General features: G+C 41.3%; 1 protein-coding gene across 1 annotated transcript in view; it reads right to left on the bottom strand.

Moving 5' to 3' along the window:
- LOC122248276 (uncharacterized) overlaps positions 1-19,412 on the bottom strand; it is a 67,376-nt gene that overhangs the window by 28,462 nt on the left and 19,502 nt on the right. Inside the window, exons 2-3 of the mRNA XM_043008185.2 lie at positions 15,491-15,533; positions 14,769-14,998 (exon numbers count right to left, since the gene is read on the bottom strand). Of these exons, the coding sequence (XP_042864119.2) occupies positions 14,769-14,998; positions 15,491-15,515 (255 nt within the window). The 5' untranslated portion in view covers positions 15,516-15,533. The remainder of the gene's footprint in view (positions 1-14,768; positions 14,999-15,490; positions 15,534-19,412) is intronic.

The following is a 19,412-nucleotide window of genomic DNA, read 5'->3' as shown; positions in this document are numbered from 1 at the left end:
AGTGAGAGAGAGAGATGAGACTATATGAGATTTACACCAACACTAAGATACCCTAAAGCACGTACGATAAACAGGATATGAAAGCTTTCTCGTTGACTTTAAGATAAGCATTCTTAATAACATAAGTCAGCATTACGAAATGGACATCCTTATAGACAGTGGCACTACTTGACAGATGTCCTACGAAACGTGCAAATCATGTCAAAGATAACTAAATAAGAAAAAAAAACTATGGCTAACGAAAACAAAAACAAAATCATCGTAACAAGAACAAAAAATTAACCAAAAGCTATATATAAATAACAACAAATAAACTAAATACAGCTAAAATAAATAAACAAATAAATCATCAAAGGAAATACCTGAAATGCGAAAACACACCAAACAGAAAACTGATAAAAATAAATAAATAAATTTAAAAAAAACAATGCAAAAGAAAACGGGAGATAAGACGAAAAGATTCCCGACGCCATCTTGACCGCGAGACAGCCAGCGAGCGAGAGACAGTACTTTGTCGTAACGGCTTTTCGTGACCGCCGAAGCCACGACCGCTACCGCAAGTTTTTTATACATATTTTCTTTCTAAGACTTTTGAGTTTTATTCATGAACGTTTTCCTTTTATCTCTCTTTTCGTCTATTACAACTCTGCCAAATCAATATGATCTGTTTCTTGATAACCAAGAAACATTTTATTTGTTTCTTCCTAACGATTACAGGAACATACACCTGCTAATTAGATCCATCATTAATTGTCCTAATAGTCTTATTTCATCTGCTGATAGTACGAGCCACCGCAGGACAAACGCATTTCAGAACAGCCTAGAACAGTCTTGAAAAATCTTGTAAATTCTTTGGAGTCTTTGAACTAGAATACTCCGATAGTTTTATCATCTCTCCCTTTCGCGTCTTTATCATATTTCTTCTCTTTTTTTCTCTTCTTTCTTCTTGTCTTTCTCTCTCTCTATTTCTCTGTCTGTCTGTCTGTCTGTCTGTCTGTCTGTCTGTCTGTCTGTCTGTCTGTCTCTGTCTGTCTGTCTATCTGTCTCTCTGTCTCCATCTCCCACCCTTATTCCCTTTCCCTCTCCCTGTTTCTCTCCCACCTCTATTCCCTTCACCTCCCCCCGTTCCCACCACCCTCTCCCTTCTCTCCCCATAAGATACACTACTAACCTCCCACCTATACACCCATCGCAAGACCGCCACCTATGTCAAACCTTAACCTCCCCCCATCGATGTCACCCTCTTACGACCCCCACTCCCTCCCCTTCCAAAAAAACCCACCCCCACCTTATGTCACCCCTTCCCCCTACGACCCCCACCCCCTGTCACCCCTTCCCTCACGACCCCCACCCCTTCCTTCACGACTCCCACCCCCTCCCCCACCCCCTATGTCATCCCTTCCTCCCACGGCCCCCTCCCTTTCCCCCCCTATGTCACCCCTTCCCCCCACTACCCCCACCCCCTCTCACACCCTCTATGTCACCCCTTCCTCCCACGGCCCCCTCCCCTTCTCCCACCCTCTATGTCACCCCTTCCCCCTCCAACTCTCCCACCCCCTATGTCACCCCTTCCCCCTCCAACTCTCCCACCCCCTATGTCACCCCTTCCCCCTCCAACTCTCCCACCCCCTATGTCACCCCTTCCCCCTCCAACTCTCCCACCCCCTATGTCACCCCTTCCTCCCACGGCCCCCTCCCCTTCTCCCACCCTCTATGTCACCCCTTCCCCCTCCAACTCTCCCACCCCCTATGTCACCCCTTCCCCCTCCAACTCTCCCACCCCCTATGTCACCCCTTCCCCTACGACCCCCTCCCCCACCAACCCACCCAAACAAGCCCCCGAACCTGTTTTATGACTTGGCAAATCCTTCTTCACGCCCGAAGCTCCCTTCACCCATCACCCAAGGAGGTCCTCGGCTGATGTGGATTGAGTGGGTGGGGAGGGAGGGGAGGGGGGAGGAAGGAGAGAGAATGAAAGAAGGAGGGGAGAGGGGAAGTAAAGGAAGGGCGAGAACGTAAGACAGAGGGTGGGGTAGGGAAAAGAGAGAGAGGATGGAAGGGGAAGGGATAAGGGAGGAAGGAAGGAAGGAATCGAGGAAGGAGAGAGGGAGGGAAGGAAGGAGCGAATGATGAATGGTGGATGGAGATAGGACGTGAGAGGGAGAGAAAGGGTGAAAAAGAGGAGACATGGTGGGAAAAAAGGAAAGAGGGACGGTGAAAGGAAAGGAGGAGGAGAGATGGGTGATAATAAGGAGAAAGAGATGAGGCAAGGGGAGACGCAGGTGGAAAAAGAAGAGGTAAAATAAAAGGGAGATGCAGAAGTAAAGTCAAAGGGAGAGAGAGAGAGGGGGGGGGGCGGAGAGAGAGGAGACAGAGAGAGAGAAAGGGAGAGAGAGAGAGAGATAAGAGACAGAGAGAGAGAGAGAGAGAGAAGACGGAGAGAAAGAGAGAGAGAGAGAGCGAGAGAATGAGAGAGAGAAAGGGGAGGGGGAGACAGACAAACAGCCAGCCAGACGGAAAAAGAGAGGAGAGAGAGAAAGAGTCACTCAACGAAACGGAACCGAGAGTCATAATGAGTCTATAATATCCCCGTGATTGAACAATAGAACGGCATTCACGTACAATAACAGAGGCGATAATTAAGATTATGACACTTGGATGACAAGCAGTCGGCAGTAATGTCAGGAATTTGACACTGTGTCAGAAACTGCATCCTGTACGATTATGAATGCCTTAAGAATTGTGTAATGCAAATTCCGCAACATAGGATGTCACAAACAGATCGCTTGTTTGTCTGTTCTACATGTGTTACTGTGGCGTTAGATGATGCTAAGTAAATGTTTCTTTGTTTTGTGTTCTTGTTCTTTTGAAGGTATGAAGGAGTAGAAAGAAAGATGGATAGAAGAGGAGAGAGGGAAGGGGGATGGATAAGTGATAATAGACGGAGATAGATGACAGTTAGAGAGAGTGGGAGGAAGACAGAGAGAGAGAGAGATAGATAGATAGAGAGAGAGAGAGAGAGAGAGAGAGAGAGAGAGGAGAAGAGACAGACAAAACACAGACATAGAATCAGACAGACAGGAAGAAGACCTGTACAACCACCCCTTCCCCCACCCCACCACCTCCACCCGTCCGCCCACCCACACACGCTAAGCATAGGCCTAAAGTCCTCATTAACATAAATTTACGGGAGTGTGTGTAGGCGTGAGAGACAGAGGCGCCAAGGTTTTCAGGCGGAAGGGGGTGTTAGCTTCCTTCATGATCGAGATGCTCGCTAATGACATAATTATCTCCTTGAAGAGTGCGTGTGAGAGGAGGTGCTTGTGGGTGTGTGTGTGTGTGGGTGGGTAGGTGGGTGGGTGGGTGTGGGTGTGGGTGTGGGTGTGGGTGGGTGTGTGGGGGTGGGGGGGGGGGGGGGTGCGTGTGAGAGGAAGTGTGTTTTTGTGGGTGGGTGGGTGGGTGGATGTGGGTGTGGGTGTGTGGGGGGGTGGGTGGGTGTGTATGTGGGTTTGGGTGCGTGTGAAAAAAGTGTGTTTTTGTGGGTGGGTGGGTGTGTGGGTGTGTGTGTGTGTTTTGAAATATGTATTCATAATTCAGATATTACCTCTATTCCCAATTTTTTAATCCAACCGAAACAGATCAAATAAGAGAAATGATAAAAGAGAGAAAAAAAAACAAAGAAAGAAAATAACAAGTGATGCCTGACGGACTGACATCCATGTAAAGAAAACAACACCAGATTGCCTCTATAATAGCAAAAAAAAAAAAAAAAAAAAGAAGCAAAGAAACACCTCAACAAAAGCGTCACTACCTCCCCTACCCCCCTACCCCCCACCCACTCAAGTAGCTCCCCTTCCTCCTTCCCTTTACGCCCCCTCCCCCTCCCCCTCCCCCTTTACAACCCCTTCTCCAAAAAACAAACTCCTACCCTCTACCTTCTACCTTCTCTCCTCGCCCTTCCCTTATTTTCCTCTCTTACTTTTTATCCTTCTCTCTGACCTCCCTTACCTCTTATCCTTCCACCCGCCTCCTCCCTCATCCCTTATCCTTCCCCTGACCTCCTCCCTCACTCCTTAGCCTTCCCCTGACCTCCTCCCTCACTCTTTATCCTTCCTCCTACCTTCTTCCTCACCTCTCACCCTTACTCCACCTATTCCCTTCCCCCTCACCCTTTTCCCACCTCTCCCCTTAACCCCTACCCTTCTCCTGCTTCCGCTTCCCCTTCCCCTTTCCCCCTTCCCCCCGACCCTCTCCTTTCCCCCTGACCTCCGCCCATTCCCCTTCCCCTCGACCTCCTCCCCTTCCCCTTTCCCCTTCTCCCTTCTCCCCGACCCCCTCCCTTCCCCCTTCCCCCTGACACCCTCTCTTCCCGGACCTCTTCCCGTTCCCCCTTCCCCCCTACCCCCTCCCTCCCCGACCCCCTTCCCCCGACCTCTTCCCCCTCCCTTCCCCTCCCCCCTCCCTCCCCCCTTCCCCCTTCCCCTGACCTCTTCCCCTTCCCCCTTCCCCCTGACCTCCGCCCATTCCCCTTCCGCTAGCTCCTCCCTTACCGCTTATCCTTCAACTACCTCCTTCATAACCCCCCCCCTCTCCCCTCTCCCCCCTCCCCCTCGTCCTTCCACTCCCAACGGACCCCGAGTGAGGCACTTACTTTCCTCGTGGGATTCCGCATAGTGTCAGGAATCTTTGCAGTCATATGGCGTGACGGTAGGAGAGGGGGTGGGGGAGGGGAGGGGAGGGTGATAATGGAGGATTAGGTGATTAGGTGTGTAGGGCCCCCCTCCCTCCCCTCCCCCTTCCGACGCCATAAGAAGGTTTGGAAAGTGATGGTGGTTGAATGGGGGGATTTAGATCTTTTTAAGGTCATTTACATATGCATACATACACACACATAAACTCACGCAAAGCTATCTATCTATATGTTTATATATATATATTTATATACACTATATATATTTATATACACACATAATATATACATATATATGTATAAATATACATACATATATAAATATATAAATAAATAAATATATATATGTTATGTATATGTGTATGTATAAATATACTCACATACATAATATATATAATAATATAATGTAAATGTATGTATGTATATATATATATATACATATATATGTATATGTGTGTGTATGTACATATATATACATATATATATATAATGTACATATATATATATATATATATATATATATATATATATATATATATATATAAATATATATATATATATGAATATATTTATACGTATATGTGTGTATGTGTGTGTATATATATGTACGTATAAATACACAAATACAATATTTCTATCAGTGTAATGAACGGGGACATCAGTACGCCATCTCTTAAGACATGAAAACAGCTCGAATACCAGCAAAGCAAAAAGACCGAGATGAGCGACGCGATGCGCACGCAACTTTCCCGCGCGCGCGAAGGCCTTCCGCCATGGCGACTCCGGACGCCGTCCAACCTCGTCGCAAATCACGGGTGAAGTACGATAATTAATGGACGCCGGCCATCATTACGTGGCCTTCCGCTTCCCTCGTTCCGATTAGCATTCACGAGGCGTTTGGAGAAGAAGTGTTGGCAATTTGTTAAAGCGCTGCCAACCTTTTACGATGTGGTGGACATGTTGGCCCGTTATGTTCAGGATAACCTTTACGGTTGTTGATAGCCTGTACACGTCAGGCTAGACGAGGGAAGGGTTGTTACTCAGTCCTATTTATTGTTTATCTCGGGTTTCTGACTCTCTCTCTCTCTCTCTCTCTCTCTCTCTCTCTCTCTCTCTCTCTCTCTCTCTCTCTCTCTCTCTCTCTCTCTCTCTTTCTCTCTCTCTCGGCTGTCCCTGATATGTATTTTTTTTCTGTAACTAAATCAAAATCCTTCTCCCATTCCTTCTCCTCCCATATCTCTCTATCATATTTTTCTCTTTATCTTTCTTCCTCTTGACTAACCTTAACATAGCAACAACACCCATAAGTCCGTGCATTCCTGTCCCATCAACCACATGCCTCTTCCCCTCATGTCTCCACCCATAGCCACTCCATACCTCCACTACTACCCATGTCTCTCCTCCTGCATGCCTTCATCCCCCATGACTCGATTTCTAACCTATTTATTCCCCTTCCAATGTGTTTTCCCTTATATTTCTTTCCCCTTGTAATGGCTCGTCTCCTCCACTCCCCATAACGGGTCCTTTCTCCATGCCTTCAGCCTCCGAGATGTCTTCTGTCCCTTCTCCCACGCCCTTAGAAGTGTCTCCTATCCTCCTTCCCTATCCTCCCCCCCCCCTGATGTCTCCTTACTCTCCCACTCCCTCTCCCTTCCCCCCTCCTCCTTCCTCCCTCCCCCCTTACCCTTCCCCCTCCTCCCCTCCCCCTCCTCCCTCCTCCCTTCCCCTTCCCTTTCCCCCTCCACCCCTTCCCCCCTCCTCCCTCCCCCCTCCCCCTCCCCCCTCCCCCTTCCCCCTCCCCCTCCCCCCTCCTTGAAGTCCTTGAGAGGGGGCGAGGTATAGACCTGGGCAAAGCCGCAGAGGCCGCAGAGGTCTCGGCAAGAACCCGAGTGCCGGATCACCTTGAGGAAACTGATCATCCTCGACTCTCCACTTCGCAAAAATCTTCACCGGGACTGGACACCCTCTCTAGACTCTCTAGACTCTACAGACTCTCCAGACTCTACAGACTCTACAGACTATCTAGACTCTACAGACTCTCCAGACTCTACAGACTATCTAGACTCTCCAGACTCTACAGACTATCTAGACTCTACAGACTCTACAGACTATCTAGACTCTCCAGACTCTACAGACTATCTAGACTCTACAGGCTCTCTACAGACTCTCCAGACTCTACAGACTATCTAGACTCTACAGGCTCTCTACAGACTCTCCAGACTCTACAGACTATCTAGACTCTACAAACTCTCCAGACTCTGCAGACGCCCCGGGACCTTTTTGCTGTCCGTTCCCTTTCCCCTTTTCCCTCTTTTCGTGACTGCTTTGAGAAGAGTTCGTGTTTTTTTTCTACGGTTGTTCATTAAGATGGGGGACTTTCGACTTGTTTTTTTCTCTCTTTTCTTTGACTGACCTGCTGGAGACACGGCGTCTTGCTTCGAAATGAAGTGTGTGCGTGTCTGTGTGTAAAACGGGTTTTGGGAGATGTTGGATGCGGCTTTTGGATTTGCTCTTTGGATTCGTTGTGTAACATGTTCAGGTAGAGTCTCTCTCTCTCTCTCTTTCTCTTTCTCTTTTTCTCTTTCTCTCCCTCTCTCTCTCTCTCTTTCTCTCTCTTTCTCTTTCTCTCTCTCTTCTATCTCCTATCTCCTCTCTCTTCTGTCTCTCCTTTCTCCTCTCTTCTATCTCCTCTCTCTTATATCTCTTTTCTCTCTTATATCTCCTTTCTCTCTTATATCTCCTCTCTCTCCTGTCTCCTCTCCCTCTCTATCTCTTCCCCTCTGCAGTCCTCTTTCCCTGCTCTCTCTTTCTTTCTCTTTCTTTCTCTCTCTATATATATATATGTGTGTGTGTTTGTATATATATATGTTAATCCTTTCTTACCTCTACCTCTTTCCCCCTCTCTCCTTCTCTCCTTTTCTCCCTCTTTCCCTCTCATCATCCCCTCACACACACAAAAAAAAAGACTCAACACAATCCTTCACCTCCGACCTTGCGTACGGACTCGTATCGCCCAAAATCTTAAAGAGGAGAGGGAGTAACAAAGCTCTGAGTGAGGGAGAGGATGGACGAAGAAGATTTGCAGTGGCGTAATATCGTGAGACAGCGTACTGGTACCGGTTCTTTTAGCTGGCTCTTTCTCCCCGCTTCTCCCTTCCTTTGAACCGGTATGCAAGGGGGAGAGGGAGGGGGGGAGTGGGGATGGCCTTGTAGCTTTTTTTTTTTTTTTTTTTTTTTTAGAGGGGGGGTGGGTGGGGGGGGTCACTGCTATAGTGTAGTTTGTTAGGGGTTTAGCTGTTGGAGTATAGTGACGGTGTACTTTGTCAGGCAGTTTTTTGGTGGGGAAGACTTATGGTGTACTTGTTTTGGGCGTGTTCGGTGGAGATTAGTTGTGGTGTACTTTTTAGGGTGTAGTTTTATGGTATGCGTATTTGGGTGTAGTTGCAAGTGTAGTTGCAAATTTGTAATTAGGACGTATTTTGAAGGTGAAGTATAATCATGATGCCCTTGGAATGTACTTGGGTTGTATTTGGTGGAGTGCCTTTCGAGTATAATTATTGGACTGTGCTTAGAGCGCAATTTGAGTATGTTGTTTTGGCGTCGCTAAAGTGCAGTTCGGCTTTAACTGTCCAAAGTATAGTTAGAGCATAGATGTTAGAGTGCAGTTGGGGTATAATTGTTAGCATTGTTAGTTAACTGTATGTGTAAAAGTGCGTATGGGATATAATTGGCAGTGTTTTATCTTTTATCGTTTCGCCTTTTCATCGCTGACATAATGAGAGGGCAACTCCCTTCGCTCTTTTGTGCAACCTTCCTCTTCCTTATCAAGGTGCACTGGTCAGTGAGACGCCGCCGTGACGCACGCACTGATCCACAACCACTCTTCACTGTCTAGCCTCTTGTCAGGATCTCGCCATTGTGCTTCCGAGATCCTGTTATGTTTCAATTAAAGTATGAATACTTGATACAGCGGTTTCCAAGGCCTTTTTTCGAATTTTGAAACGTAAAAAAATCATGAATTTTGCAATATATAGGGGAAAAAAAACGTATTTGCTAAAAAAATATATATGATATTTACGTGTGAACATAGACGCTGTCTGGGGTGAGAGAACGTGAGAGTGACTGTTGCATCGCCCATCCATCACTTGCAAAAGGGGGATCCTCCCAGGCAAGGTTGCGAGGAGGCGGTGGAGGTCAAGGGAAGAGGAGAAAGGTGAACGAGGAAGGAAGAAGAGGAGGAAGGAGGAAGAGTTTCGAGAGGGAATGAGGAGGGAGTTGGCGAGATGGAAGGCAGGATACAGTAAAAGGAGGGTAATGAAAGTGTAGGAAAGAAGAACGTAAAGGAACAGTGAAATGAGAAGAGCGTAAAGGCATTATGAGAGAGGGAGGAAAATAGGAAACTAAGGACTGAAAGATGATGAATGGAAAAGAAGAGAAAAAAGAGGGGAAAGCGAAATAAAGAAGAATGGACCGCAAGGTTATTGGAAAAGGTATTCGAGATAACAGTAAATAAAGAGCGAAAACATAATAAACAACTTGACCTCCGGAGGTAAACAAGTCACAGCCAGCCTCGCTGACCCTTGAACTCGTACGAGAGGTCAAAGGTCACCTGGCTCATCCCTTTCAGTGAGCCTGCTTGAGACCCAATGCGAATAAAATGTGGGGAGGGGGGGAAGAGAAGGTCGGCGAAAGGGGGTATGAAATACAGGTTATACTGGGTCACTGCTAATGGAAGGTCAGAGAAAGGAGGTATGAAATAACAGGTCACACTAGGTCACTGAAAGGAACGCCCTTGCGCGGAAGAAGAGACTACAGATACACATATGTGACATATATTACCCGACCTCAGCACTGGACTGAATGTTCAAACTTTTATGTGATTGGTATGAAGGAAGGAGAGAAGGGGAGAGGGAAGAGAGTAAATGTAAGAGAAAGGGAGGAGGACAAAGGTGAATGAAGGAGAGAAGGGGAGAGGGAAGAGAGTGAATGTAAGGGAAAGGGAGGAGGACAAAGGTGGATGAGGGAGAGAAGGGGAGAGGGAAGAGAGTGAATGTAAGGGAAAGGGAGGAGGACAAAGGTGGATGAGGGAGAGAAGGGGAGAAGAGAGTGAATATAAGGGAAAGGGAGGAGCACAAAGGTGGATGAGGGAGAGAAGGGGATAAGGAAGAGAGTGAATGTAAGGGAAAGGGAGGAGGACAAAGGTGGATGAGGGAGAGAAGGGGAGAGGGAAGAGAGTGAATGCAAGAGAAAGGGAGGAGGACAAAGATGGATGAAGGGGAGAAGGAAGAGAGTGAATGCAAGAGAAAGGGAGGAGGACAAAGATGGATGAAGGGGAGAAGGAAGAGAGTGAATGTAAGGGAAAGGGAGGAGGACAAAGGTGGATGAGGGAGAGAAGGGGAGAAGGAAGAGAGTGAATGTAAGGGAAAGGGAGGAGGACAAAGGTGGATGAGGGAGAGAAGGGGAGAAGGAAGAGAGTGAATGTAAGGGAAAGGGAGGAGGACAAAGGTGGATGAGGGAGAGAAGGGGAGAAGGAAGAGAGTGAATGTAAGGGAAAGGGAGGAGGACAAAGATGAATGAGGGAGAGAAGGGGAGAAGGACGAGAGTGAATGTAAGAGAAAGGGAGGAGGACAAAGGTGATTGAGGGAGAGATGGGGAGAGGGAAGAGAGTGAATGCAAGAGAAAGGGAGGAGGACAAAGATGAATGAAGGATTTTTATTATAATTCAGAAAGAGAATGATAATAAAACGACTCATCAAACATATAATCGCAGTATGTAGTGATGCATATACATACATACCTTTATATACATACATATATGTGTGTGCCTGTGCGTATGCGTGTCTGTGTGTGTGCGAGTGCGCGTGCATTTACATATAAAAAAAACAGCGCGTGATAAATGCTTGGCCTGAAGATGATAACGCTATATCTTGTTCCATTAGTCAAGGGACATTCAAAAGACAGACACACCGATCCTTCATGGGCGATAGTGACTGTGCAAGAGAGATTAGAGAGGGGGGCAAGAGGGAGGGAGGAGAGAGGGGGGCAAGAGGGAGGGAGGAGAGAGGGGGGCAAGAGGGAGGGAGGAGAGAGGGGGGCAAGAGGGAGGGAGGAGAGAGGGGGGCATGAAGGAGGGAGGGGGGAGGGGGGACACATTGAAGGATTTGTTGATGTAGATGTTATTATGGCATTTGTTTGTGTATATGTTTGATTGTGTGTGTGTGATTGCGTGCAATTTTTTGTGAGTTTGCTTTCGTTGATACGTGAGTGAGTACGTACTTTCATGCATACATGTGTCTGTATGCGAGTGCGTATATGTCATAACCATCATCACAAACACCACTTTTCGCGTCACTAAAATCATCAAAAGAGGATTAGCGACATCACAAAAAGGGTGATAGACCTGTGAACCATAAAATGACAAAATGATAAATGGCCGTGACTCTTTTGTGCCATTGGAATCAAAACCTCTCTTACGTGCAATAAACCAATTAATTCTTCACTTTCACTTTCTCTATATGAGAGTTTAAGGGAAACGGAGGCGGTGGGGGAGGGAAGATGGATTTTATTGTTGTTGGTGTTTTTTTTGTTTGTTTGTTTGTTTCTGTCGAAATCGATCGTTTATGATTCCCTGTTTATTCCGTTTTTTCACTCATTCTTTATTTCTTCCTCTCATACATATACACATACACACACACTCACACACACACACACACACAACCACAAACACAGACACAAACACTAACACATACACAAACACACACACACACACACATATATATATATATATATATATATATATATATATATATATATATATATATATATATATATATATCACGTATGCATGTCCAAGCCGTTTTTCTCCCCTCCCAAGATAATAATTACAAATAGCATATATGGGATAATTGCAACATTAATTTTGAAAAAAATGATAATGATAATGAAACAAAAAACAAGAAACACCGCGGGAAGATTCACACGGACCAAAAGACCTTAATCAACTTGCAACACTGCCATGTTAGGAGTGACGTCATAAATGAGTTGTGACGTCACACTGATGCTGCAATGGCGGTCAGTGTTCTTGTGCTTGTCTTTCTGAATCTTAAGAGTCGCGAGTTATTTGATAATTGTTCTTTATTTGCCAATGTTTTTATTTAGTCATGTGAGTTATATATATATATATATATATATATATATATATATGTGTGTGTGTGTGTGTGTGTGTGTATTGCATAAGGTCGACACCGAACAAGTTACAAGTTACATGTTATGTTAATTACGTTCGCCACGATAGGGAAATAAATCCCTCCCATTCACACATGAAGGGGCAATTAACCTTCATCCCCCCCCCCCCCTCCCCCCCGCAGGCCGGAATCATATCTTTAGCGAGGACAAATTCTGAAATCTACTGCGGGCTGACAACCGTTCTTGCGCATCCCGTGTCAATCAGGAACGGAAGCTGGTGGCCGGTCGCTTACGAATCCACCACGGGATGTGTGTATTTATGTGCGTGTGTGTTTTTACATGTCTGTACTCAAGAAAACAATAATGACGAAAGCAATTATCACAACAGGAATGATAATGATAATCATTATTATCAATATTGTTGTTCTAGTTGTTAGAAACAGTAGTTGAAGTTGTGCTATTATTCCTATTGCTATTATTGATAGTATCACAATTACCATCATTATCATTTTCATTATCATCATAATACTCATCAGCATTCATTCATCAGTATCACCATTATCATTACTATAACCATTATCATTATTAGTATTTACAATTTTATCATTACCATCATTATCATCAATGTCATTAGTATTGTAAGTATTATCACTATTATCATTATCATCATAAGTCTTATCATCATTATTCCTATTACTATCGTTGTTTCTATAATGGTAATGATGATAGTAATGATAATAACAATAACAATACCATTGCTTACAGTGACTGATAATGCTACCATGATCGTTATCAATATTGTTAATCGTGGTAGTCATATTAGTATCATTATTAATGCTGTTGCTATCACTGTCATCTACTGTTGCTGCTACTGCTTTCATTATTAGAGTTGTCATCGTTATTAAGATTATCATTGTTGTTATTTTTATCATCATTTCTATCAGCATAATAAATACCGTTATATATGTTATTATCCTCATCATTATCATTATTCATTATCATCATTACTATCATTGTTTTTTATCATTATTATTATTGCTATTATCATCATTATCAATGCTATTATTATCATTACCATTATTATCATTGCTATCATTATCATTATTACTATTACTATTATCATTATTACTATTACTATTATCATTATTATCAATGCTAGTATTATCATTATTATTACTTTTATCATTATTATTAATGCTAGTATTATCATTATTATCATTGCTATAATCGTAATTATTATCAATGCTATTATCACAATTATCATTATTGTTATTATCATCGCTACTTTTATCATTATTACTATTGCTATTATTATTATCATTGCTATTATCATTATTACCATTGCTATCATTGCCATTATTAGCACTGCTACTAATATATTATCATTACTGCCAGTATCACTACTATCATTGTTATCATTTTCATTCTGATCATTGATTTTTATCATTATCATCATTACTAATAACATTATCATCATTCAGATCACTCTTTCAGATGCTCATTAAATTCATCACCTTTCTCTTTCTCTATCTTTATCTATCTATCTGTCTACCTATTTATCTATTTATCTCTGTCTCTATCTTTCTTTCTTTCTCTTTCTTTTTCTCTCTTTCTCTCTCGCTTTTTCTCTTTCTTTCTTTATCTCTCTCTCTCTCTCTCCCTCTCTTTCTCTCTCTCTCTCTCTCTTCAAAAAAGGGAGCAAAGAAGAGAAAATGATAAGTGTGTTTGTGAAGATGAGGAATGAAATTGTGTAAAGAAGGATAATGAGTACAGGAATGTGAGTAAAAAGAGAAAATGAGTAAATGAGTAAAAAGGGGGAAAACAAAGCTATGATAATAGATTTCCTTTTCTTAATTAATAAGTAGAAAAGATGACTGAGACAAGATAAAATCATGTATATCAATTTTAAAAAAACGAAGAAAGAAAATGTAAACAAAACATATAAAGAAAGAAAATGAAGTGAAAAAAATATATATAATAAAAAGAGAGTTAAAACAAGAGAAGAAAGAGAAGAAAAGGTTAATGAGAATAGAAAGAAAAGTGAAAAAAAACAGAAAAAAAGTAAAAAAGGAAAGAGGAAAATAGGGAAGAACGAAGAGAAATATGGAATAAAGAAGGGAGTTGGGAACTTCAATGCAGATGCTGATAGTGATCTAAGAGAAAGAGGTATATTTAGTTTGTATTTTTATCCTACCGGTTTAAGAAGGAAAAAAATATAAAGAATCATGAATAAAATGATGATTGCGACGAAAGAATTATAATAAAGATATTAAAGAGCCAGCCGCGAAACCATTTTTTTAATACCCACGATTTTATCTCAACAACCTTCAAAAAAGAACGAAAAATTACACAAAACAACGAAAAGTTAAATAAAAAGATGAAATTAAAACATATCACATACATCCCCATCAAAATGAAAAGAAATGAAGATCTCGCTCCCCCCAAAAAAAAATAAATGAAGGGGAAAAATAAAACCAAAAACACGTCATACATCTCTATCAAAATGAAAAGAGAGAAAAAAAATGAGAAAAAAAGAAAATAAGATCTCCCCCTCCATCCCCCCCTAAAAATAATAATAATAATAATAATAATAATGATAATGATAATAATAATAATAATAATAATAATAATAATAATGATAATAATAATAATAATAATGATAATAATAATAATAATAATGATAATAATAATAATAATAATAATAATAATAATGATAATAATAATGATAATGATAATAATAATAATAATAATGATAATAATAACAATAACAATAATAATAATAAAAATAATAATAATAATAAAAATGATAATAATAATAATAATAATAATAATAACAAACGAAAGGAGAAAAAATACACCCCAAAAGCCACCCCCATGCGCCTTCCTCACTTACCTCTTCGTCGGACACCCTCACGCAAACGTGGAACATCTGACAGCCCGCCTCAGGATCGGCGTAGTAACCGCCCGTCGCCTTGTCGCTGCACGTGAAGTTCGTCTCGGGCAGCAAGTCGTGGGAGTAGTTGGGCGGAGGTTCCTGCCCGCCCACCAGCAGGAACAGCAGGAGAAGCAGCAGCAGGCGCGGTTGCAGCAGGAACATGTGGGAGGACGGGAGGCTGCCTAGGCCTAAGGGAGGGCGGGAGAAGCGGCGTTTGTTTATTTTTTTTTTTCTTTTTTTTTAGATTAGCGTTCATTTTATTTTTATTTTTTCTCTTTTTGTTACTGAATTATGTAAAATGTTTTGGATGTTTAAACCCAATGAAGAGTCAAGATTTTTGGATGTTTAAACCCAATGAAGAGTCAAGATTCTCTAACAAGATAAAAACAAACAAAAAAGGTATACATAAAAAAATAAAAAAAAATCGAAATCTGACGGAAAGTACAAAAGCGACACAAAATGACGTTAAGCTCCAGTGGAATAGACAACACAAGCTTTCGCAGCAAGCGTGAAAAAGGATCTAAACCTCTTGCGAAACGAGGTACTTTCGTAGCTTCGTAAACGAGGTATAAATAACTACGTAGGCCTCGGAGAAGCGCTAAAGGAAACCATTATCGTCATTATCTAAGATGAATCAGCAGAAATAAATCGAAAGAAAAGGATGCTCTCTCTCTACTTACCTTGTGGCTGCACGCTGGAGTACATCTTGCGATGCTCTTCTGTCTGGAAGTAGAAAATGGAATTAGAAACGCCGGGCTAGCGAGATGAGGTCTGTCTTATATCGTATAGCATGTGTTCCCATTGATTAAATGATGTAGTACACAGCTATGAAGTGTTTTTATCCCATTTATCTGCGCTATTTCTTTCTAATTAATTATATAAATCCAAGAGCATGTTTCCTTCGGAGGTTATCCAGTTTAGAATGAAAACAGTTTAAAGAAAACGTTTTCAGTATAACATAGAGAAAGGACATTCGATTCTTTTACACACACACATACAGACACAGACACACACACACACACACACACACACACACACACACACACACACACACACACACACACACACACACACGCACACACACACACAAATCCCGAACCAAAAGCACCACAGATTTCACACACGGAAACCGTTCGTGAGAAATAAGAGACGACATCGCTCACTGGACGACCGAGGCGCGACAACGTGGAATTAAAAAGGTGGTTGAAAAGCATGGATGGATGGTGGATGGAACGATTAGTACGCGTGTGGTTTGGGAGAGTTTTGGAGCCTTTTAATGCTTGAGATTCCCGGGAATTATGGGCGGATTATCATCATTTTGTTAAGGTTATGCTTTTTATTAGTATTTCTAGATATGTCTTTTTTTCTGCCCTTTATCAGCATTATTACTATTGGTTTATTATCTTTTACTGTCATTCTTCTATCATTATTTAGTATTGAAGTTATTCAATATTTAAGCCATTGTTGTTCCAATCATTCAATTATTATCATACATCAATATAAACCAAATACAAATATATATCTAAAAACGGTAAATTGCGTCGGTCTTAAGTTATTTTCCCTGTATATCTTTCTTTTTTTTTCTTTTTTCCTCACTTTTGGAACGAGTCTAGATCGTATAAAAGTGACATGGAGAATCAGAACTTGTCTGTTATCTTTTTGCGCATACGTTTTGTTACAGTAAGTATCGTTCATTTTCCAAAATAGATTAAAAGGAAGTTGGGAGGAGGAGGAAATGCGAAAACGAATAGAAACGAAAAAATAAATACAGAGCCATCCATCATATGGTCACATTTCGAAAGAAGAAAAAGACGAAAAAAATGAAGATGAAAACACAAGAATAAGGGCTAAAAAATGATAGAAGTACAGAGGAAGACGAAAACACACGAATAAGAGAAAGAAGACGATAAGAACAATCCCATTAGAACACAAACAAAGGAGATCCACAGAGGAAATAACTGGACACGCAGAGTCTTCGAATTTTAGATCGAATTCGCCTCTCGAAAGGAGAATCAAGGACAAACAAGCGTACAAAACAATAGTAACTTCTGTCTGGCAAAAATCCAGAATGTAGCGGTGTCTTTCATGCGTTTTTTAACGACCTTGGGACAATTATTTACAACGACGAAGCTGGTAATTAAAGGCATTTCCTTGAGAAACTTGAATAACGAACACGACGTAGCGAACAAGATTTTGCTAAAGCGGTTACGAATATCCTTGTAAACAACGAACATGATGACGATGGTAGCTTCTTGATGATACGAAATACTGGTTAGGACCGTGTCTATAACGAACCTAATGTACATAACACGAACTTTAATAAAAATAAAAAAATAAAAAGATTCATGAGAAGAAAAACAAAAGATGCTAAAATGATGTAACGTAATGGAACATAATATAAGATAGTGAACAGTCATCAGCGAATACGAACACTTCATAAACACCTCATAACGAACACGATAACTGCTCTCGTAATGGCAAAACGGATGCGCAAAATCGCTCCCGATAAAATGCCCTCGTAAAACGGATAATTGACAGGTGTCGCCTGCAGGTAAATCGAGATTATAACTTGTTATGTAGTGCTTCCCGCAACGGACAAAAACAAACAAAGAAGGAGCAACAAACAACAACAAAAAAACAGACGTGACAACAAAGACCGAAAGACGAATATTTGCAACCCTGTGATTTGCACACTGTATATCGTTATGGAAATTGCAACAGCCGCGAACCCAGTTTTGCATATGAAGCAATCAAGTTCTTGTGATTGGCTTTGTTGCATCTTACAGTCCCTCTACGCGGTCTGTTCCTGCTTTTTATCTTCATTTTATTCCTCTGCCATTTGTTTGTTTCTGTTTGTGTTGGTGTGTGCGTTTGTGTCTCTTCTTCCTTCTCTCTTCTCTTCTCTTCTCTTCTCTTCTCTTCTCTTCTCTTCTCTTCTCTTCTCTTCTCTTCTCTTCTCTTCTCTTCTCTTTTCTTCTCTTCTCTCTCTTCTCTTCTCTTCTCTTCTCTTCTCTTCTCTTCTCTTCACTTCTCTTCTCTTCTCTTCTCTTCTCTTCCCTTCTCTATTTTCTCTCTCTTCTCTCTCTTCTCTTCTCTTCTCTGCTCTTCTCTTCTCTTTTCTTCTCTTTTCTTCTCTTCTCTTCTCTTCTCTTCTCTTCTCTTCTCTTCTCTTCTCTTTCTCCCCTCTCTTCTCTATCTTTTGTATTCGATTGTCAGAAATCAGTAACAATAAAAACTTTTTTAATCATTATTTTTCTGACTGTCATTCTGTTATCACTGTCATTCAAATATTATATTTTCTCTTTCACTCCCATTTGATTTCAATTTGCATAAAATGGATAATCACGGTAATAAATAAAGAGAAACTTCAATACATTTTATTTTTACATTTAGAAGAATTCTGATATATGCCTTTGTCAGTGATAACGGTTAAAGAAAAAAATAACGAACAGCGCAGTTCAAATATTCCGTTGAACGTGTTTGAAAACGACCTTCTAAATCTCGATGCATATGCTTGGCTTAATGAGATACTTAAATTATTATCTCCGGAGGCAGTTAGGAAAGGGAATTGAGACATGCAACCGCTGAATTTCGTGCAGCTTGTAAAAGAACTGCAATAAAAAAAAATGGCAAAATAACTTTCTGTCATAATGGCAAAGTGTAATAAACTAAGGAATTATGCCGAGTCCGCAGACCGCCATCAGCCGAACGCGCGAGATTCCGTTTTCTACGACAGCAAAAGTGAAATGCGACGTTACTGGTGAAAATGCATAACGTAAATTGCTTTTCGAAGCGAGTGCATAATTTTCGTTCTTCTCTAATGTCAGCGATTGGCGGTACATCATCATGAAGACAAAATTATCACTCTTGGAATGAAAGCTTATCACTTTTGAATCTGTAATGTTCTTTGTATCTGAAAATATCACATGAGCTGACAAATCTCTCCAGAAAAAAGTTTTATTTCGAAAACAATTTACAAACGTAATGTGACAAAAAAGAGATCAGGATTATTATAGTGGGTGTGACTCGTACAGACGAGTAATAATTATGAATGAAACTATTCTCTGCTTCTGCTCGAATCCTAGTAATTATAAACGTGACTATGAGTGCACTGTGACATAATTATATACATGTCATACACGTGTTTTAAATATGTGAATGTGTTTATAAAAAAAAATATATATATATAAACGAAAATTGATACCACAATAATTCTTGTCATCACTAAAGTATTCTATTTTCCCCCCAAAGACACGCAATGTCTGATTTAGATTAGAAAGCAGAATCCAAGCGTTTAATCCCATGCCAGTCTAACAGAAAGCAATATTCGACAATGAAGTTTCTGATTCTCTTGGGAAGTTAGGGGAGGAGGGGGGGGGGGAATTGGAGCTTTAAGAATCAATTTATCAGCAGCTGCTCAAAAAAAAATGCGTGTTTAGAAATGAATATATTTATAGATCGAGATGAAAGTCATAGCATTTTTTAATAGTAATGATACTTATATATGTTCCTATGTACACATTTTTATGTGCATATATATAAACATACATATGCATTTTTACATATATATATACTATATATTTACATGAACACATGCATTAT

This window comes from Penaeus japonicus, unplaced genomic scaffold, assembly GCF_977035675.1.
Source record: "Penaeus japonicus unplaced genomic scaffold, GWHDUDI00000001_assembly GWHDUDI00000036, whole genome shotgun sequence".
Classification (NCBI taxonomy): domain Eukaryota; kingdom Metazoa; phylum Arthropoda; class Malacostraca; order Decapoda; family Penaeidae; genus Penaeus; species Penaeus japonicus.
This window is presented reverse-complemented; position numbering and strand designations above follow the sequence as displayed.